The sequence below is a fragment of the Vulpes lagopus genome, chromosome 17, assembly GCF_018345385.1.
Source record: "Vulpes lagopus strain Blue_001 chromosome 17, ASM1834538v1, whole genome shotgun sequence".
Lineage (NCBI taxonomy): Eukaryota > Metazoa > Chordata > Mammalia > Carnivora > Canidae > Vulpes > Vulpes lagopus.
Genome location: NC_054840.1, coordinates 38,044,899 through 38,067,345, shown reverse-complemented (window position 1 = coordinate 38,067,345; position 22,447 = coordinate 38,044,899). Strand labels below are relative to the sequence as shown.

The 22,447-nt window shown below is 44.6% G+C and overlaps 1 protein-coding gene across 3 annotated transcripts in view; it reads left to right on the top strand.

Annotated features, from left to right (window-relative positions):
* SEMA5A (semaphorin 5A) overlaps window positions 1–21,736 on the top strand; it is a 488,460-nt gene extending 466,724 nt beyond the window's left edge. For all 3 annotated transcript variants that reach the window (XM_041731983.1, XM_041731984.1, XM_041731985.1), the window contains 5 exons: window positions 8,104–8,274; window positions 9,833–9,988; window positions 11,363–11,410; window positions 15,786–15,997; window positions 18,957–21,736. In XM_041731983.1, the coding sequence (XP_041587917.1) occupies window positions 8,104–8,274; window positions 9,833–9,988; window positions 11,363–11,410; window positions 15,786–15,997; window positions 18,957–19,076 (707 nt within the window). In that variant the 3' untranslated portion in view covers window positions 19,077–21,736. The remainder of the gene's footprint in view (window positions 1–8,103; window positions 8,275–9,832; window positions 9,989–11,362; window positions 11,411–15,785; window positions 15,998–18,956) is intronic.
* The last annotated feature ends 711 nt before the right edge of the window (window positions 21,737–22,447 follow it).

The window sequence follows — 22,447 nt, the reverse complement described above, 5'->3', positions numbered from 1 at the left end:
GCCTTGGACTCTGCCCGCTGAGGGTTCCAGACACTTTTGTGACTATCACGCTCACTGCGGTGCCCCCAGCTCCCAGAATGGGCCTGGTGCGCACAAAACAGCTATCAGTGACCGTCGCTGAATGATGAGAAAACAAGCACTTGGTTACTTGATCTTCCTTCCTTCCTTCCACTGTGTCAGCAAACATTCTTGGGTAGCTCACTGTGCACCATCCACAGGGTAATACGCGGGCACAGTGATGTGGTCCAGGTCAGAGAGGAACCGAGAGTCCATGAGGAGGCATCCTGTGAAGAGTGTCCACCCAGTATGGTCACTGGCTATTGGGTTGGTGAAAAGATGTAGTGACTGCATCAGCCAAGGACCCATGGAGCTGGAGTCCTGGCAGCTACCCTCATCAGGTGGCCCCTGAGCTGGGTGGTGAAGGACAGATAGGAGTTGGCCAACTAGAGGAACAGGGATAAGGAATGGGGGAGGGGTCATTCCCAACATCAAATACAGTGTTTTTAAAGGTACAGAAGCCTGGGAGCAAAGCATTTTTTTCAGCAGGTACAAATAAGGTTCTGAGTTCCTTAAGCAAGGAACCTACTTGTAGCAGTGTTCAGTGAGTATTTCTTGGATGGATGAATGGATGGGTGATGGATAGATGGATGGATAGATGGATGGATGGATGGATGGATTGGTGGTAGGTGAATTGGTGGATGGACAGATAGGTGGAAGAACGGGTAGATGAAGGATGGATGAGTCGGTGGGAGGATGAATGGATGATGGGCGGATTGATCGATGAAAAGATGGGTGGATGAATGATGGATGTATGGGTGGCAGGTGAATTGGTGGATGGATAGATAGGTGGATGGATGAATGAATGAATGTACCTTAAATGGAAAATACATAGTTCTCAGCTCTGAGGCAGAGGATCCTAATAATGCCCCTGCTCCCATGGCTGTTCCGCTCCTCCTAGACTGACTGTGCCAGAATTTCTCCAGCCTCAGGAGACTCTTCTCTCCAACCACTTGGGTCACCCAGCCAAGTGATGCTGAGGGGGTGGGAAAGGTCACAGAGCCAGTTCTTTCCCACAGCCCCAGCATGGAGAGTAGGATTCCTCCCTGGTGCTAGGAGAGTTCTTTGGTGACATCATTAGATTTGGATCCGTGTTAGAAACTGAACAGGGAGGGCTACAAGGGAATGTCAGGATCCCTCCATCCACCCTCGCCTCCCTGCACTCCAGATATGCTGTCAGCAGAGCATGCAGACTCCTCCAAATATTTGTACGCCACTCTGGTCCTTGAGTGCAAGACTCAGGCCCATCTCAGAGATACCACTTAACATGACCTGGTGGCTGTTTTTATTTTAGTTGATTTGATGGTCAAGCCAGTATTGTGTATACATAACTTTAATGTCTCGAAATAGCTCCATCCTCATTTTCTTTCTGAAAACCAAGATTCCAAAGAGGGTTGTAGAAATATTTAGAGTGGCCCCTGTCACTTTCCACTCGGGAATGAGCAAGTTCAGGGGATTGAGTTGAGCAAATACTATCTTTTCTCCCACCTTCTAGAAATTCCTAAACACACGACAGAGTGTAACTTAGCAAAGAGGGGCTGGAACCACTCCGGGATGTGGGTGCTGAGCTGCTCTGCCAGTGAGAGTGCTATTTTTACCTCATTTGGGACACTGTCCTCCCTGTGAATGTACTCATCTTTAGTCCCATTGGGTTCATAAAGAGCAGTTACACATAGGCACTGTATCTTATTTAAAATCCACTTCTGTCCTTCTGATTCAATTTGAAATCTAAGGCTAGATGAATGTAAAGTCTTTTAAATCAATCAATGAAAAATTTGATCTCTAGTCTAGTTTGCATAATAAACTTCCATAAGGTTTTAAAGTCAAGATTATGTTGAAATGATCCTTTTTCCCTTTCTGTGGATTTATCTGATAGTAAGTTCACCTACATAATTTTCCTCCAACATTGAGAAATAGCTTGGTCTTTCTTCTCTCCTGTTTTTCAGTCCATGTTTGTTTCAGAACGAAAGATTCCAGACCTTGGCCTACAAAGGTAGAGACAATAGATAGTTCTGTGTTACTGAAAAATATTCAAATTCAAGTGAGATGATAGATAGATGATAGATAGATAGATAGATAGATAGATAGATAGAAGATAGACAGATGGCTGAAAACCATATGTATGAGGGAAGAGGGGCACTGAGTGACAATCTAATTAGAGGGCCGACTCCGAATCAAAATGATGAGTTCTGAAAGCTGTGTGTTCTGTAGATAGCGTGTGTTAGACACCAGTGCTGAGCTGAGAGCGCCCCATGCCTTTCTCTTCATGAAATCCTTGAGTCCACACTGTTCTGTAAGCCTTGAGGGACACAAAAGGATCCTAAGACTTATGTTTTGTCCAGAGGGAGCACTGAGGCTACTTGGTGGGGTTGGGGAAGGGCAGCCAGTGTAGGACGGCTCTGCCCAGAGGTTCTTGGAGGAGCCCAGAGCATGGCTGTCCTACAGTGAAGACCGGTGTGGCTGCGGCCTCAGGACTCTGGGGAAATAGTGTCAAATATACCCATGCCCTGGAGGAATATAAATGCAGAACTTTCTATCTCTGACAGCCCACAGGATGCCTGACACTCAGTAATCATTTAGTTTTGCTTTGCTCTTCAGATCGCTAGTAATTGTCCTTTCTGTGGCCATCGTTCTTTGTGTGTGTGTGTGGCCATCATTCTTATTTTCCTGTGAATAAGAATTGTCATCCTCTTCTATCAAGTGTACCTCATGTATTAATTTCATTTTATCAGAAATAATTCCCTGCAATTAATTGCTTTGATCCTTGCAAAAAACCGGGATCTGAGCCTTTTGTGTATTTGTCTGATCTTCCTCTGACCTGGTCTCTCTTGGCCAAGAGGAGATTCCCACAGGACTTCTAGTGACTTGACCGGAGCTACGTGAAGCCCTGAACTGGGCCTGACCCTGGGCTCAGCCTCCTGGTCATACAATAGTTCCCCACCCATCCCCTCTGCATCCTCACCCCTCTGTGGTTCCATCCATATTTCTAGAACACCTCCCATGGTGGTGGTGCAATACTGAGTTATTATTTCCACCAGTGTGGTTATTCGGCTAGACCAGCATAGTTTATGCAGCAGGAAAGGAAGATTGCAGGTGCCCAGCCCCTCTCAGTTTTCCGTCTGTGCCATGCCTTGAATCCTGGCTACGTTTGTTTTCTCTCCTTGGCTTCAGTGTTCCTGTTTCCCCACCAGGCTCTGCATCTCCCTGGCAGTGAAGGCTCTGTCCTGAAGCTTCTTAATACTCTGTGATTTTTATTTTGGAAATACTTTAGCCTTCCTAATTTGAAACAGTACTTCAAAATGCAGTATCATTTTTCATCCAGTACAAAGCACCGTCCCCCCTGAGTCCAGAGTCAGTGCTCTGAGAAGAGGTTGAGGTCTCTTTCCCCATTTCTGACCATATCCCTTAGGACAATGAAATTGCAGTTAAAATCGGGAGAGGCAGATGTGATCTTGTGGTTTAAACTGGCACATGGGAATGTTTTAGCAAACAAGAACCATTCTATTAAGCAAACAGTTCTGTGCCAGGGGACTTTTTAATGATACCAAGAGGACAGTTGGTGTGAATGGGCTGGGTAGCATTTATTAGGCTAGATGAGATAATCCTTCGAATATTAGTTGAAACGTGCATGGGAATGAATACTGTTTGAAATTTCACAAGGTAGGTTGCCGACATTAGCTTATCGGCTTCCTCGTGTGTGAGCGTTAGATGCTGCATGATTAGAAAGTGATCATGGACTTTCTTCAGAGAGTGGAACAAATTATTTTAAGATTTGTGTGGAATCAGAAAAGACCCCGAATAGCCAGGGGAATTTTAAAAAAGAAAACCATAGCTGGGGGCATCACAATGCCAGATTTCAGGTTGTACTACAAAGCTGTGGTCATCAAGACAGTGTGGTACTGGCACAAAAACAGACACATAGATCAATGGAACAGAATAGAGAATCCAGAAGTGGACCCTCAACTCTATGGTGAACTAATATTCGACAAAGGAAGAAAGACTATCCACTGGAAAAAAGACAGCCTCTTCAATAAATGGTGCTGGGAAAATTGGACATCCACATGCAGAAGAATGAAACTGGACCACTCTCTTGCACCACACACAAAGATAAACTCAAAATGGATGAACGATCTCAATGTGAGACAAGATTCCATCAAAATCCTAGAGGAGAACACAGGCAACACCTTTTTTGAACTTGGCCATAGTAACTTCTTGCAAGATACATCCATGAAGGTAAGAGAAACAAAAGCAAAAATGAACTATTGGGACTTCATCAAGATAAGAAGCTTTTGCACAGCAAAGGATACAGTCAACAAAACTAAAAGACAACCTACAGAATGGGAGAAGATATTTGCAAATGACGTATCAGATAAAGGGCTAGTTTCCAAGATCTATAAAGAACTTATTACAATCAACACCAAAGAAACAAACAATCCAGTTATGAAATGGGCAAAAGACATGAAGAGAAATCTCACAGAGGAAGACATGGACATGGCCAACAAGCACATGAGAAAATGCTCCGCATCACTTGCCATCAGGAAAATACAAATCAAAACCACGATGAGATCCCACCTCACACGAGTGAGAATGGGGAAATTACCAAGGCAGGAAACCACAAATGTTGGAGAGGATGTGGAGAAAGGGGGACCCTCTTGCACTGTTGGTGGGAATGTGAACTGGTGCAGCCACTCTGGAAAACTGTGTGGAGGTTCCTCAAAGAGTTAAAAATAGACCTGCCCTACGACCCAGCAATTGCACTGTTGGGGATTTACCCCAAAGATTCAGATGCAATGAAACGTCGGGACACCTGCACCCCGATGTTTCTAGCAGCAATGTCCACAGTAGCCAAACTGTGGAAGGAGCCTCGGTGTCCATCGAAAGATGAATGGATAAAGAAGATGTGGTTTATGTATACAATGGAATATTACTCAGCCATTAGAAATGACAAATACCCACCATTTGCTTCAACGTGGATGGAACTGGAGAGTATTATGCTGAGTGAAATAAGTCAATCAGAGAAGGGCAAACATTATATGGTCTCATTCATTTGGGGAAAATAAAAAATAGTGAAAGGGAATGAAGGGGAAAGGAGAAAAATGAGTGTAAATATCAGAAAGGGAGACAGAACATGAGAGACTCCTAACTCTGGGAAACGAAGTAGGGGTGGTGGAAGGGGAGGTGGGCGGGGGGTGGGGGTGACTCGGTGACGGGCACTGAGGGGGGCACTTGATGGGATGAGCACTGGGTGTTAGTCTATATGTTGGCACATTGAACACCAATAAAAAATAAAATTATTAAAAAAGTGATTATGAATGGAAACATCTTATCTTTGGTTTGTTTTTAAATTTTTTTAACATTTTTTATTGTAGTAAGAATATTCAACGTGAGAACCACCCTGTTAACAAATGTTTATTTTTTTAAAGGATTTATTTATTTACTTGAGTGACAGAGCAAGTGAGAGAGCAGTGGGGGTGGGGGAACAGAGGGAGGGATAGAGAATCTCAAGCAGACACCCTACTGAACACAGAGCCCAACACGGGGCTCGATCTCACGACCTTGAGATCGTAACCTGAGCCAAAACGAAAAGCCAGATGCTCAACAGACTGAGCCACCCAGGCACCCCTGTTAATAAATCTTTAAGTGCACAAGACTGTACTGTTATCTAGAGACACAGTGTCGTACAGCAACATATGGTGGCTTTTGTGAATAATCCTGCAATGGGCATGGGAGTGCAGATATCTTTCTGAGATCTTGATTTCAATTTTTTCAGCTGTCTATACACAGAAGTGGGATTGCTGGATCATACAGTAGTTCCTTTTTGAATTTTTTGAGGAACCACCATACTGCTTTCCCTAGTGGCTACACCAGTTTGCATTTGCATCAACCATGTGCTGGGATTCTGGTTTCCCCAATTCCTCACCAACATTATTATCTATTGTTATCTATCGCTTTTCTTTTTAGAATCTCCTTCCTGGCAGGTGTGAGGTGATGTCTTACTGTGGTTTTGAATTGCATTTCCCTGATAATTAGTGATGTTGAGCATTGTTTCATGCCCCTATTGGCCACTTGCCAACAGATCTATCATGAGATACAAAAGTGAGAATCCTCCAGCCACATGGTTGGTTCTAAGTTGGGTTCCAGCACCATCTAGATGAGGCACTAGATAGACCTTGATGAGCTCCAGACTATCTTGTGTACATTCAGACACCCAGGCTCTTTGATACCTGTTATTCTAAGGCACTATGTCTTGTGGGCACCTTCCTTTAGGGTGTGCAAGCATATGTGCTACAGACCAAAGTTCAGTTCAGGTTACAGAGAAACACTGCCAGCAAGCATCCCTCCAGTAAGAAGAGACGTGGGAGGAGATTTTTGAAACTTTGACAGTTCTGCCTCCTTTTACTAGTACTTCATCCAGTGACAGATACATGCCTGGTTCCCCCTTTCTTCCTAGTCTATCTCAACTGCCTATTAGGGGTATTGTGTGAACTTTTCAATCATGAAGTTCCCAATTAGGTCACAAACTCACTTTAAAATTAGGTTCAAATGTTTGATTTCTGTTTTGTTTCTACTTTTTTGCAGATACAAATATCCTAAAAATGAAATTCCTGCTCATGTTTCTCAAAAATACTTTCTTTTTATCTATGCCTGTATCTAAAGAAAAATATTACTCCATAAAGATGTGTTAAATCATGGTGGATGTATTAAAATACAAACGATGTGATTCTAGTCAAAACAACCTTGCATCCTGAACAACTTTAGCATTGCTTCTCATGCTTGCTTCTGTTTTTTAAAAGATTTTATTTATTTATTTGTGAAAGAGAGTATGAACAGGGGGTGGACAAAGAGACAAGCAGACTGCCCACTGAGCATGGAGCCCCATGAGGTTCTCGATCCCTGGATCCTGAGATCATAAACTGAAACAAGGTCAGATGCTCAGCCAACTGAGCCACCCAGGTGCCCCATTCTGTTTTCTTTTTATGTAGGATACAGAGAAAATAAACTATGTACATATGGTAATAGTAAGTCTCTTATTAGCCTTTTAATTTAGCTGGCTGTGGTGATGCCTGCTTTTGCCCACTGATGAGTCTAATGCCAGGTTGACAAAGTCCTGCAGCTTTGTTCTAGGCCTCTACAAAAAAAAAGGGGGGGGGGGCTGGCTAGCAAGAGGGAGCACTGTTCAGGAATTAGATAAATAGCAGGTCGGATGGGACAGTACTGGAGACCGAAGCCAGGGTGAGGTGCCAGTTTTAGCAACATCAGCTAATGCAGGACCAGCACCGAGGTCCCAGATTGAGGCGGGCTGTCAATTCCAGCACTCAGGAGGTTTATGCACAAGTGTCAGGAGCCTGGGCTGGAGCAAACAGGGACATGCTCTGGGTTACCAGTGGCCATAGAACCAGTTATGCCTCATGTCCACATGGTAGGACTCACCTCCATAATCATCCTGAAGTCTGTCTGTGAATACTGGTGGGGTTCCTCTTGTATGGCTCCCCTGTAAGCACACCACCGAGTCCACATGGTCCATGCTCAGTTTGGTTGTTTGAGGCCTGCAGCTCCGGAGCACCCCTCACAGTTCCTCCTGGGACCCATTAACTTTTCTCTATCCCCCCGTTGTGGAGCACAGCGTAACCCAGTTGGAAAGGAAGCCTGTGACTGCAGCTGCTTTTCCTTGACCCCAGGTAGACTGTGTGCTTAGCAAAGGGGAGAAGTAGCTGGCCTTCACCTGAATGACTACGGAGCACAGCTTGTGGTCCTTCCCGGGGACTGGGATTCTGTATTACATACATAGCACCCCTTGGCTCTCTTCATGCTTACATATTGTATGTTTAGAAATATTTCCTGAAAGAATAAGTAAAAGGAACTGAGAAAGCATAGGGAGAAATGTGCAAAACTGGTTTCCTCCCCAGGAGGAAGACCACAGACAGCCCCGTGAGCAGTCAGGGGTGTGCACAGATGCCCTCCTGCAAGGCACATCCCATCTGCAGCCGCATTGGATTGCTCAGATTTGGACTTTCAGAAGTGATGTGAATTTGTGTCCCTTCCCAGTGGATGGCGTGTGGTCTTGCTGGTCTCCCTGGTCAAAATGCTCAACGACATGTGGCGGTGGACACTACATGAGGACCCGCTCATGCACAAACCCAGCCCCAGCCTACGGAGGAGACATCTGCCTGGGGCTTCACACGGAGGAGGCACTCTGCAACACGGAGCCCTGCCCGGGTAAGCAGCCTGACCGCACGACTGCGGTAAACTCACCCCTTCCCAACCTTGATTTAGAAACCGTGAAGTTGATGATAGCTCATAAGAGCAAATACTGAAAGAAGGGAACACCTCAGTCCCACACTGTTTTCCACCAAGTGACTTCAGACCACATTGTTCTACTATAGAAGAGTTCTCACCATGCCATGGTTTCACAACTAGTTAACAGAAACTGGTTCTAACAAGGCATTATTAAAAGGTTTAACCTGGTAATGGAATCTGAAAATCAGGGTGGGGAGCAAGGAGAACACTTGTGAAGGACCTGGCCTCAGGTCCAAGGGTTTGGGGGAATCCAAGCCTCAAGGCTGGCTAGCACAGGTGCCCAGGGTATACACTGCAACAGCCTCCCCATCCAATAACCCGTCTTGTCCAGAGACGTGGAGGCCAGTTGGAATGAAAATGAGACACCCTCTTCTGAGTCTAACTTTGACTTTGAAATAGTCATACTTTTTATTTTCTAACTTGCTCCTGCAAATCTTTCTGGAAGCTTCCCTCTGTATTGAAAAGTGCCTAGAAACCAGATACTCACAGTCATCCCCAAACCTGGTGCTTTACCCATTTTTACAGAAAAAATGAAACCTCTTTACATTGATTCAAGGCAAAAGTTTGATTTCTGAATTTTCCTTGTACTGCAAAGATGATGCTGAAATTTAAAAAGAAGAAAAAAAGCAAACTGCATGCAAAAATATCTTTTTGATTTGTTTAATAATACTTCCTTAAAAAAAAAAAACTTCCTAATAATGCTGAGAGCACATTTTTTAACCTCCTTACTTAAAACATGAGTATTGTTCTCTTTTTACACATCCATAAGCCTGGGTGAATTTAACAAATCCTAGCAAATTTTCCACTTCAGGGTGAAATGACCTTATATCACTCAGCTTTGGACCTTAACCCAAGAGTCGTGCAATGATCTTAGGCACACAGGCAATAGTAAACATGGGATGAAATAAATTCTGCAAGTGCAGCCTGACTTCAGTATATTGACTCTGCAGAATTGTTTTTGTAACAGAAGGGAAGGTATTTGTAGTAGCTGGAAACCCCTCTCAGCAACCAGGGCTTTCTCATTCATGCACCGCCATTTCTCTTGCCCGAGCTCTGAGTGTAGGAATTTTTGCAGGAAAGCATTTAAGGGCTGCTCTTACAGAGGAGCACAGCCCTGTGGGAAATGGTGTCTGCCTTGAAGATTTCTTTCCCCTCACCATGACCGTCTCTGCACAGCTGGACCTCATGAATTAGCTTATTTAGTGTCTAGTAGTTACTTTAAAACATTAAAATAACATGGGTTTTAGAAAATGTATTTTAAGTACATTAATTTTTATCAAAGGTCTACAAGCTCTTTTATTCATGCCCTATATAATTTATCTGAGTGCTCAGAGGAGGCGCATTCATCGTATTTATACATAGACCCATTAAAAATGTAATATGAAAACTTAAAGTAATGTGTGTGACCTGCAGTGCTTCCAGGTTGATTGATCGCAGTGGCTTTGTTGTTGCATCTCCCCTCTTCTGGTCACTGCAGAGAGCTGGTCAGAGTGGTCAGACTGGTCTGAATGTGCCGTGTCTGGGGTCCAGGTCCGTGCCCGCCAATGCATTCTTCTGTTCCCTGTGGGCAGTCAGTGTTCTGGAAACACCACAGAGAGCCGCCCTTGTGTTTTCGATTCCAATTTCGTCCCAGGTAAGGGCAGAGAGCCTTATCAGTGTGAACAAAATCATTTCCATCATTTAGAAAGGAAATGATTCACAGTTTTATCTGTCCTTCGAGGTCTTGTTTGGTGAAACAGAGATGATTCTATCAACTCTGTGGTTTCAAAAAAAAAAAAAAAAAAAACTCTGTGGTTTCAAGGTAATTAGTCAGTAGATTTACAGATAACTGTGGGTTGAGGCTTGAATTTACACCATGAATTTTAAGATTTTTTTTTAACACGATGCCTTCTACAATTTACTGACTATAACATGGTGTGACGATTTTGCTCAAAAAATCAAAATAGATTATTTTGTTATTTTAACATTAGGTTAAATGCTTTTGCAGTGCTGTGTGCATGTGTTTGTACAGATTAAAAAGGCCAGTTCTTCATGCAAACTTGATATACTTGGGAAGATGGAAACCTACCATGGCTCTCATCTTGGAGAAGAGACTGGCTGGCTCTTTGACTATTGGCTTTTCCATGTGAAATTGATGGTCAGTTATTGATCATAGCAAGTCATCTGTCACATGTTCACTGTAGGCATGGTGTTAGGTACTTACAAATCATTTGTATATGTCCAGTGTGGGTTAGGACTATGCTAGAGACCAAAGCAGAGACCAGCCTCTTACAAGGCAATAATAGATAATTGGCTTGTTTTCTTCCACTTTTTGTAAATGGTAACTGTATTTCAGAGAAAATTATTAGCTTTAGTCTTATAAGGCGCCTCCATTATGGTATAGAAATGCTGTTTATTGTGATGTTTTCCTTTTTGACCATAGACATATTGCACACTCTCTTGTTACCCACTGAAAAATCAGTACAGGAAAGAATAATGTCTCCAATCTCCTGAAATGGGGTTTGGCCCTTGTGGGTTAAAACATTTCCAGGATCTGTTTTTTTGTTGGCATTTTACTTGGGTATTTAATGTGTGTCATGGCAGTTTCCTTCAAGCTCTGGTGGGTTGATCCCCCTGTGCAGAGAATTTGACGATGCTGGCTTTGATCAGAGACAGGGACACCAACACCAACTCTTTGGGGTCCACAGCTGGCATAATATATTGGTAACAGAAAATCAGCACATACTCTGGCTTTATTTTGAAATTGTGCCCTGGTTTCAACCCAAAGGACCATCGCGTTTTCTTTCTGTGATAATGAATCTCACTCCTTCCCAATCCAGATAACCTTGGCCAAATACATCTCAGGTTGGTTAAAACAAAGAAACATACAATTTTTTAAAACAATTTATCAGGCTTTGAATTTTGACTCACATAAAACTTGAAATCATTAGACATTCTGTAAGTGAATCATTGATGTGGTCTTTCTTTCCAATACCCTTTACACATCATGATTTAATTCTTTTTCCAGAAGTATCTGTGGCGAGATCCAGTAGTGTAGAAGAGAAAAGGTGTGGGGGTAAGTTCTCTTTTTAACTAATTTTTAATTGATTTCTGGTATTTTCTGATCATTTCTTTCCCCGCATGTGTCATATGATGTTTGGCCCAAGAAAAACAGAATGGAGAAACTCTTGATCCAAACACCTTAAACTTTGGTAGTACAAATGCAAAAAGTCAGTATTTGACATCTGGATCAGTGGTTCTCAGGTGTGGTACCTAGACTAAGCATCATCAGCATCCCCGTGAGTGCTAATAGGAATACAGATTCTCAGGTCCTGCTTCAATCTGTAGAATCAGAACCTTTCTGAGGGGGGCCCAGCACTTTGTGGTTTAATAAGCTTTTCAGGTGATTTTGGTGGATGATAATAAACTTTATGAACGAGTGATCTTGATATTAGCTGTAGTTAAATTTCTCATGAGTAAAACTCAAGCATTTTTTTTATACATATAGTGCAAATACATGGCAGGAAGCCTCAGACTTCCAGGCTGGAATGACAAAATTGTAATGAGGCATGAGATTATACCTACATCTCTAGAGGTGTTGTTGAAACTTTCTGCAAACCTGGATGACAAAAATTACATTCTCTGCTTCCAGTTCATGCTAAATTTGGACTTTATGTCTGTGTTTACTTGTCTGGGCAGGAGGGGCTAACTGTCCATTGGTCAAAGCCCATCCTCTGCCCACCCTTGGTAATCAGAGCCAATATCCACACCAAGACCACGTATTTATACATTCGGCTGGTGACCTAAAAATACCCATTCCTGCCATAATCCATGCCACCAGGGGATTCCCAGCAGCTCAGCCGTAGGCTCTGGTCTTTGTTTATGTTCGAATAGAATCTGGAACTTTGTGGGTGTGTTTTAAGAATGTACTTACTGTTTTTAACTACATTAATTAAGAGTCCACTGTCTGTTGCATTCTGTTTACCATGGGACACAATAGCCACAGTCCTTCTGGAACTAGCAGTCATCTCATAAAAGACCCCAGTGCCTGAAAAATGCAGTGTCTGTTGTCTGACCTACATTGGTCCCAGGAGTTCACAGACTGGCACTAGATAACTTGGGATCCAGCTGGAAGATGAATATATACAAGTTCCCATAAAAATAATCATAGCTCTAAGTGTCCTTTAATATTTTTAGATCAGTCACTATATGCCACTGTATTAAATTGCAAGAAGTATCCTGTTTGATTCTCACAAAGAGCTTACGTGTAGGTACTGCAGCCCACAGTTCCTTAATGTAAAACCTTTGGAGATACGGAAGAGTTTTAGAATTCAGCATTTTTCAGATTTCAGAGGGGTAATATGGGGCATAGGATGTCTATTATGTAACACTCTGCAGTGTCCAGGTCCACATTCTGTAACCAGTCTCTTTAATGATGCTTTGTGAAGTGTGGACAAAGTGAAGATGCTAATGCTTCTGCAGTTCTAGTTAGTTCTGCAGGAAAAGGGTCAGGTCAGGCTTTGCTGCTAGGTGAGTGATGAAAAATCCATTTCCAAAAGTTTGGGTTTCACAAATTGTAGAAAAGGGAGAGCAGCCATGCACTGTCATCTACATTAAGGATGGTGAGAGTCAGAGATGAGGCCACTGGCCAAAGTTCACACAGGTAGAGAGCAGCAGAGCCAGAGTTTGAGTCCAGGTTGTAGGATCCGAGTGTGAGCTTCAAGGCCAGAGAACCACAGGAAAAGGATCCTGGCAGTGGGTATCTGAGAGGATGGTGTCTCGGGGGCTGGAGCCACAGCAGCCCTGGTCAGGTGACAGTTTTGGACGACACTCAGGGGCTGGAGACACACTGCCCTCAGAGGAAGCCCAGATCAGAAGTGAAGCAGAGCTCTTAAGGAGCACCTCCTGTCCTATGTGAGGCCAAGACAGAACTTGGGGTCATCCAGCTGATGTCTCTGCAGAATTGACCTCCAGGTCTGCCAGAGATTTAAAAACCATTTTCCACAGCCAGCTGTCTCTGGATTAGGATATAGGAGACTTTCAAGGGCCTTAAGCACCTGGGAGAGCAGGGTTCAAAGTCCATTCCCATCCTAAACTGCTGCTTCCGTGTGTCTGAGTCAGACAGGCTAATTGGCTACCCAACTACAAACCAAGTGTTGATGTGCTGTTGATTAAATCACAGAGATACTACTAACTAATATTCCAAATTGATTTTTTTAGATCATTGACACACCAGGTTAGGCAAGTCAGAGGTCACATGGATCTAATTGTAGGGCTGATGGGTAAAAAGAATCACCTAGCAAATGTTTAGGGATACAACATCCCTAAATGGGATGTTTAGGGAGACAACACAGATGTCTTTTTTTTTTTTTTCCCCCATTTGAAGAGAAATCAATCACATTTTTTACAGGAAATCATCCAGTTGAGCCAACGGGGTAGTTGGTTTCTATTTCAGCTTTACTGACCAAAAACAACAGAAAAACATATTCGAAGCAAAGAGTCACACCAAGCAGATTCAAAAGAGATTTAGTAGGCACTGTTTTTCCCTATGCAGAAAAGTGTCAGCCTTTTGAAATTTTTCAATTTAGCTATTTTTAGTTTCATGAGACAGAAAGACTATATAATCCTCATAAAGATGTCAGCTGGCCCCGGCCTTCCCTGGGCACCTGCAGGCGTGATTCATTGGACTAATGACAAAGTATCTGCACATGGAGAGCATCATACATCTTTCATACATTATAATAAAATGTTATCAGTGCAGCAGGAAGTCCTTTTATTGGTAGATGGCATTGACCCTGGGACTCAAAACGGCTAAAGTATAAAACAATGACAACACGTATGAAATCTGCTCTTGCTTACCTGGATCACAGCTTCAGTGTTACAGTAGACACTTCCGGTGGCTTTGTCCAGCCAGCCCAGGTGGGGGGCCGTCCAGCTCTAGAGCTTCAGACAAAATTGGGAAAGGCTGGAGATTCATGAACTGCTTGACCAAAGAACCAAGAAGTGAAAACCAGGTGGATGTGGGGGAGCAGGTGATACTTGTGGAATATTCTAGTAACATCCACCTGGATTATCCAGGGCCTAGTGCTGCAGACATTGGACTCCTGTGTTAGGAACGGGGTGGGAGTGAGTGGGTTGCAGCCTACAGAGGACCCAGCCTCTGCATGCTTCACTCCCCTGGGGAGGCAGTTCGAGCTCTCAGGGGTCCCGGGAATGCAGCATCTGTGAGCAGCAAAGGGTCATGGCCTAGAGGGAGACGTCAGGGTATGGGGACAGTGAGGGTACCCCACCTCTGCTGTGGATCCAGGCAGGGGCCAGGGTAGTTGAGGGGCAGACACCCCAAGGCTTGGGTGCAAGGAACAAACTTGCAAGGCTTCTCACCCTGAGAGCCTGGGAGCCTCTCTCTGTGGCTCTGGGATTCGCCTGAGATCTCTAGTGTGCCTAGCAGGCATTTCCAATGGTTCTGTTTGGATGCAGGATGGACAGACACATCCAGGAAGAGTGTGGGTGACTGCGCCCCCTGGTGGTGCCTGGAGGGGACACAATGGGGGAAAGCTGGTCCTCAGGATGGGTCCTGGCACAGGTGCCAGAGGCCAGTAACCCACAGGGGACAGGGTAGCCACATGGCGCCAGCCCAGCATAGAAAAAATAAGGTCATGTTCTACTTCAGCATTGCCCAGATGTGTCTTTATTCCCTGAAAGGCTGGAAACTTTCATTGTACGGTTCATTCAGTTTTACCAACACGTGCTGAACATCTATTTTCCTGTGTGGTTATTTGCTCAGACATTACAAAATTCTTCATTGTGTTACCTTGATGTCTCTCAAGCCAATACCATATTAGAGACATAAATCCACATCTGCTTATTTTTTCAACAACTTGTATTCAAAACTCAAGGAAAATAACTCAAAGATGCTATTTAATAGAAAAAATATGTAAAAGAGGGTCATTTCATCACCATTAAAAGATCATATTTTATTCCTTTGATATAATTCTTTTATTTCTTTGGTATAAACCATTGTCTTGATAAGGTCTCCAAAATACAGTAATTTTGAGCAATTAACTGGAAGTAGTTAATGCATTCTCACTTTTTTCATGGGACACAGCCAGGCTATTGGCTGGGATGCTCTACCTGTTAGGAGCATGGAAAACATGTTCTCTAGGAACCCTATAGACCAGAGATCATGCTGCATGTGAAACAGATGAGCAGACTTGTACAATCCTTTAATGAAAAAAAAAATGCTTCTAGTATATTAAGGTGATCTCCAAAAGACGGATTGTAGTCCGTAAGAACATTAACTTAAAATATGCTGTGCTCCCTGTGGGGGATGACATTTCAGAGGAAGGTCATGGGCCTCTTATGTTGTCTTTCTCTTTTTACGCAAGTGCTTTGAGCTGTTGAGTAGTGTGTTCTTTTCCAAAGTACCGTCACTTTTGATGCTGTCTTCCCAGAGTTCAATCTGTTCCACATGCTTGCTGTGGGGCTGAGCAGCTCCATTCTAGGCTGCCTCCTTACACTGCTCGTCTACACCTACTGCCAACGGTACCAGCAGCAGTCCCATGATGCCACCGTCATCCACCCTGTTGCTCCTGCCCCTCTCAACACCAGCATAACTAACCACATCAACAAACTGGACAAGTATGACTCGGTGGAAGCTATCAAGGTAAGGAGTTGGCAGACAGATGTGAAAGAAGGGCCCTAGGGGCTGTTGGCAAAGCTCAGGGGCAGTGGCTGAAGTGACAAAGTGGAGAACAAGGCAATGGGTGGCCCTTATGATGAGCTGCCTTGTTTGCTTTGCCTGCAAAAAAGATGGTGCCTCACATTGGGAAATAGGTTACAAATAGGACTCAGAAACAGCAATGAATAAAATACTGGAAAATATTGAGTCATTGGCCAATGTCCAGCTCTGCTTCCACTGTGCCTCCCATGTTCAAAGAGAGGTCTTATCAAAGAGAGGAGCTCTGGGCTGAGGCCCTGTACCCATCTGACAGTGGTAATGAGGACCAGGGTGGGGTAGTCTGATACCCAGGTTCATCCTGAGAAAAATTGTTATGTTATTATAAAAACTATCTTCAAATAATTTGTTTGCATCATGAAATTTCTTCAGCTTTACATGGTGTGTGACTGGTGTGGGGTGAAGTGTTCTGCTAAATTTTCCCAATGGGTGATTAATTCAGTGCCTGACCCAGAAGTAGAGAGTTGATGGCCAGTCTCCTCATTCTGAGGAAGAAGGAGTGGAAAGGGCATCAGCTCTGGACCAGGAAGACCTGCGTCCATGAGTCACCAGCTGGGTAAACGTAAAGCTAGTTACTCATACTCACTGAGCCTGTTTTCTCCTCAGTAAATGGGAGATCATGAGAAACAAATGAAACAGCTACACTAAATGCCTTGAGTAGTGCCTGGCAAAATAAATGTGGTTTTTATTTGAGGCATTGTGCATCAGGGTTTAAAATGCAAGTTAGTTAATTCTTTGAACCTCAGTTTCTTCATCTTTAAAATGGGTAGAGCAATATGTACAATCATCTCTCTGTTGTGAGGTTTAAATGGGATAACACACAGGAGTCAGGGGTGTAGCTGGAAGGACATCTGGGGCCATCATCTGCTTCACCCAATGTGCCTGACCACCCATGTGAATGAAGGATATTATCATTTTGACATTCCTCTTAAATTGATGGTTCTCCTTAACATTCTCAGGGAGCATTTTGATGCTCTCTCTGCCATGATGGTTTCCCTTGAAATTTGATTTCCTTCCCATGTGGGAACGTGGAACATTTTCAACTCTTACAAGTTCAAGTGGTTGGGAGGTCTTGAGTCCTGGGAGCCACAGTGTCCTCTCTTGTTTTCCCCCTACCACGAGGCCTCCTTCTCCACCACTTGGACAGAAACAGAGCCAGTTGACTTTTACCCATGGGCTTTGCTTCCACCAGGATCCAGAACCCATGAGTACCTTATGCTAATCAATGCTAGGGCCAAGGAATGAAGCACTGCTCACTAATAACACACCCCTCACACCTTGTCAGAACTGAGCTTCTGGAGTATGAGGAGGAACATGAGCTCCTTTTATGAACAAGAACAAGCCTTTAGATCCCAAGAATGGGGCTCCTTGAAATGTGATTCCAACCAATCAACTTGGTTCTTACTTCAAATGTCTCAAGATAATTTGACTGGTCTTCTGTTCCCACTTAAGATCCAAGAGCCACTCAAGATAATAAGAAATTTAACTGCTCAGAGGGCACAGGGCTTTGAGGGCACTGACTGCTGCCTAATCTCTAATGATCCTTCTGGAACTTTCTTCTGATACCTTGCCCAGACCAGTCTTGGACAGTTGGCCTCTGCTGACCATCCTACAGCCCTTTTAGTATTTACCCTCCACTTGGCATAGTAAACTAGGTTTTTGAAAGCACAGGTGGCTTTAATGACTTAATAAGGATGGGTGTCTGTGTCAGAAGTGGCTAGAGTAGCCTTTTGGGGGGCCCATAGCTGGTGTGTTAAATTAAGAATATGCACATTGTGGCCGGCTGAAGAAGAAGGTACAAGCTACACAGTATCAACAGGAAGCTCCCTGAGCACCTGAGCTCCCCCTTTGGGGACGGGGAGACCCTGGGGTTGTTTTGACTCAAGGTGCAATTTCAGTACACTCACTTGAAGAAAGTCAAGTCCCAAGGTTTATTACTTACACATGCCAGTGAGGCCGGGGAAGGGCAGTCCTCTGGGCCTGGTCAGCAGTGAGCAGGAGACAGAGAGAGGGTGGCAGGCACCTGTTACTTAAAGCGTGGTTGAGGCAGACATTACTCACGTTTTGCGGGCTCAGCTCTAAGTGCTTATTTTATTTTTTAATTTTCTCAAAGATTTTATTTATTTATTTATTTAGTACCCAAGTAGGGGGAGGGGAAGGGCAGAGGGAGAAGGAGAGAGGGGATCTCAAGGATACTCCACGCTGAGTCCTTCCCAGGACCCTGAGATCATGACCTGAGCCCAAATCAAGATTTGGACAACTGAGCCACCCAGGTGCCCCTGTAAGTGGTTATTTTAACAGGTGCTGCAGGAAAAGCAAAACAGGAACTTAGGGTGGGAACCTGAAGCTCAGGTCCTCATGTAAATGTGCAGACTCTGTGGGTCTGAGCAGGCTTGTCAGGCTGAAAAATGCCCAGGTGGCACCTGAGAATGGCTGTTTTCTCATCACAAGCTCACCTGCTAACAGTGTAGAAAATGAAAAGAAATCAAGCCATTTTAAATCGCATGCATTTACTTAAATAAGCTCCTTCAAAATCTCTTCTCAATGTACCTGTCCATGATAATCAGAAGGCTGCTTAAATTTTACTGTTACATAACATTCAAAGCGACTGTTGATTTGAAATCACTAGTGAGTTTTAGGTTTGTTGAAGATTTAGATTTCTCAAGATCTATTTATCAAAGATTGCCACCCTCATTCTGGTCATGAGGCAGGTCCTCAGTAAGGCAAATAAGGTGAGGAAGCCAGTAGGTGAGGAATCACATTTTGAACAATGGAGCCTCAGAAGGGAGTTCAGATTCAATATAATCGTCCCCTCATTATGTTCTCTTTCCAAAATGCTACTTATGGAGTCTTCTTAAATCTTTTTTTTTAATTTTACTTTTTACAGGCATTTAACAAAAACAACTTGATCCTAGAGGAAAGAAACAAATACTTCAACCCGCATCTCAGTGGGAAGACCTATTCTAACGCCTACTTTACAGATCTCAATAATTACGATGAGTACTAATAGCTGTTATATTTTTGGCTCCTTATAATCCCCCACCTCCTCAAGCCCTGCTCCATGACTTCCCATGTTTCCAAGGCTTCAGAGATGAAGTTTGGATACATTTCAAGTGCATTTCAAGCCACGAGTGTCCCATTGCTGCCAAAAACAGACATCCTTAAAAGCAACAAAAATCTAAATATGATGTCTTGAAAATCTGGTCTAAATGCTTGATCATTGTTGAATGAGCCATGGCGTGAAGTTTTGTTTTGTTTTGTTTTTATTGTGTTCAGTCCATTTTTCTAACAAGTCAGTTGTTTTCTTGAGCTTTTTAATATATGTGCCACCCACATGGGAAAGGAGTCTTTAGAAATAGGAATGTCTTCCTGCTTTTGAGCATAAATCTTCATGATGTTCTAATTCAAGAAAACAGACACTTCAACTAAGAATCTCCCTCCCTCCATAAGGAGTGTTAGGTCCATAGTATTTGATAAAATGAAGGATATGAATGTGGCTGTATAGTTATTCACCATGGATCTCCCATCTTCCCAACCTGGATAAGTCCATGGAATCCTTGGAAACAACTTGCGTGTTTGGACTTGGAATGGTTCTCACCTGAGCAAAGGCAGGATATCACCCTGGCTTGTGTCTGCAGAGGTGATGGTATGAGGTGTGACACACTGGTCTTGATGCAGTTACTGTGTTATCCCTGGTGGAGGTGAGCTTGAAGACCAGAGGTGCAGACATGATGAAGGGTCCAGCGTTCTGCATGATGCTGCAAGGCTAGCCATATTCTCACTTCTGGATTTCACAGCATTCCAGGGAGCTCCTCGCCCTGTGGTAGGCCAGGAAGCCCACCTGTCCGGTCCATAGTAACATCCTGAAGAGACATCTATAAAACCACTAAAATACTTTGAAGTATAAAATGGAAACCAACTTTTTTTATTTCCTATGTTACAGAAAGGATTGAAAGAAATGACATTTAAGGAGAAGCAACTTTTTATTTTCTATCTCCCGATAGAACTCATGTATAGCAGTCAGCCACTCCCCAGAGCATTACTGATGCGTAAGGCTGGCTTTCTGCAGCCCATTGCTGTACATATTGAAGTGCTCCCCGAGTACCCAGCTGTCATTTGCTGCCTCCAGGTCAGGCAAGGAGGAGACGTTTGGTTCTGGTGCCTTGTGTTTCTATCTCAATGCTGCCCTCCCCTCTACCCCTCCCTCTTCTCCTGCATGGAGGCAAGAGCATTTCAAGATGTACCTGGAGAAAGCAGGGACGTAAGGTTTTCAGTGATCCCTGTGGTTCTGAGCACTGACACTGCTAAGCATTTCAGAGTGTTATAATACTATTCATAGAGGTCCCCAGCAAGGAAAAACAGCAAGATGAATTACTCATAAACAGCTGATAAATAATACATGGCAGCTGGTTGAATAATGTTTGAAAGTCAGAACCGGATTGAAACTGTTCATCGATGCCCTTGGGCATTGCAATAAAGACCTGTGTGGATGGTGAAACATTCTTATTGCACAGTGAACCTTCAGATTTGTGGAAATACACAGCACGGGCATTGAGGAACGCAGACTTAACAGCACACGTGTTTGTGGCCTATCCAATGTAAAGAAACAATTTCAGAAAGTGTTGGGGGAAAAAAATCCCATGCTGAGTCATGAGTATCGCTGTATTGAAAGTATTCTCATGCACCCAAATTTTCAGAAGCGACTCTACAAAAAGTCAAGCTTAAATGGCAGGTGGTCTCCAGGAGGTCTGATAGATTGCAACTGAATGGTGTTCTGGGTGTTTCCAGCAGGGAGTTCATGTTGCCTCTCGCCTGCGTGGCTGGTCTGCTGTGGGGGGACTGCTTGGTCTGGACACACACAGCTGAAGTCTGGACTCAGGAGGTGAAATTCAGCCAGATGGTTTCCTCATTGTCCCCCAGCTGGATTTGCACTGGATGCTTCAACTAGTGTCATCACCTTCCTTTAAGAAAAATGTCCCTACCATGAAGCACATCACAGTTGTTTTTGGATCCCTCTCTACAGTGTTTTCTAAGCTTAAATGGTCATTTTCTTTCCCTGAGGAAAGAGAATACTAATATTTTGAGAAAGCATCCCTGGACCTGATTAGAAATGTTTTCTAAATGCTATCCACGCTGGACCTCAGTCGGTGTCCTGTGGTGACTGGGGACAGTGCCCACCCTCCCCACGGAGTCACATACCTCCAGGAACTTAGCACGGCAAAGAAATGCTCTGATTTTTGTTCCCTGCCTCTCTACTCAGAGCAAAATTGCACTGGCTTCTCTTTCTGTCTGTCTGTCTCTCTCACATTCTCATTTCACAGAATTTCAATTTGTTTAGAGTAATTTTAACTGTATTCTAACAAGCTATGGAGTAACTTTTGCTTTTCCATCATTGTGTGGCTATTGCTCATGGGTGTGCCTCCCCTCCATGCCTCTGGTTGTTTCTTGAGCCCCAGGTGGGCTTTTGCAGGGGTGCCTACCACCTCGCTGGCATCTCCTCCCGAAAGTAGCTCCCGGGAGGCTGCGGGCTTTGCTGTTTCTCTGGGTCAGATTTTAAATTTCTAAATGACTTATTCTATTTTTTTCCCCTTTCCTTCCTTCCTTCCCTCCTTCCTTCCTTCCTTCCCTCCTTCCTTCTCTCCTTCCTTCCTTCCCTCCCTCCCTCCCTCCTTCCTTCCTTCCTTCCTTCCCTCCTTCCTTCCCTCCTTCCTTCTCTCCTTCCTTCCTTCCCTCCCTCCTTCCCTCCTTCCTTCCCTCCCTCCCTCCCTCCTTCCTTCCTTCCTTCCTTCCTTCCTTCCTTCCTTCCCACCTTCCCTCCTTCCTTCTCTCCTTCCTTCCCTCCTTCCTTCCTTCCTCCCTCCTCCCTAGTACAAGCAGCACCCTCTCTGAGCCTAACATCAAATGCCAATAGTCACGGTTTAATCAGGAGGGCTATTTCTGGATAGTGGCAGCTGGCTCGGTTTTCCCGAGGAACCTGGCTCTGGGCTCACACTCACACTCTGGGAGGGAGTCCCAGGGGCAGGGCTGCTCAGGGTCCCGTCCCCAAGGAGCGCTGTGGGCCAGCGGCCGGAGGAGCCCGGCTGTCACCCTGAGGACGGGGCTGGGACTCGGGACGAGCTGGGCCCCCGCGACGCCTCGCGAAGCCCCGCGGCCACCGGACCGGGCTCGGGGGCGGGGGCGGGGGCAGGGGAGGGGGGACCCGGGTCCCGGCCGAGTGATGCCAAGGAGAGGAGAAGCGAGTGGGAAGCGGGGGCTGGGAACGTGGGGACCCGGCGGCTCCGAGCTGAGCGTGGGGCGGGTCCCGGGTCCCGGGGGCGGGGGCGGGGCGGAGGCCGGGCCGGGACCCACCGTCCAAGGGCAGGAGGTGGCCCCACGGTG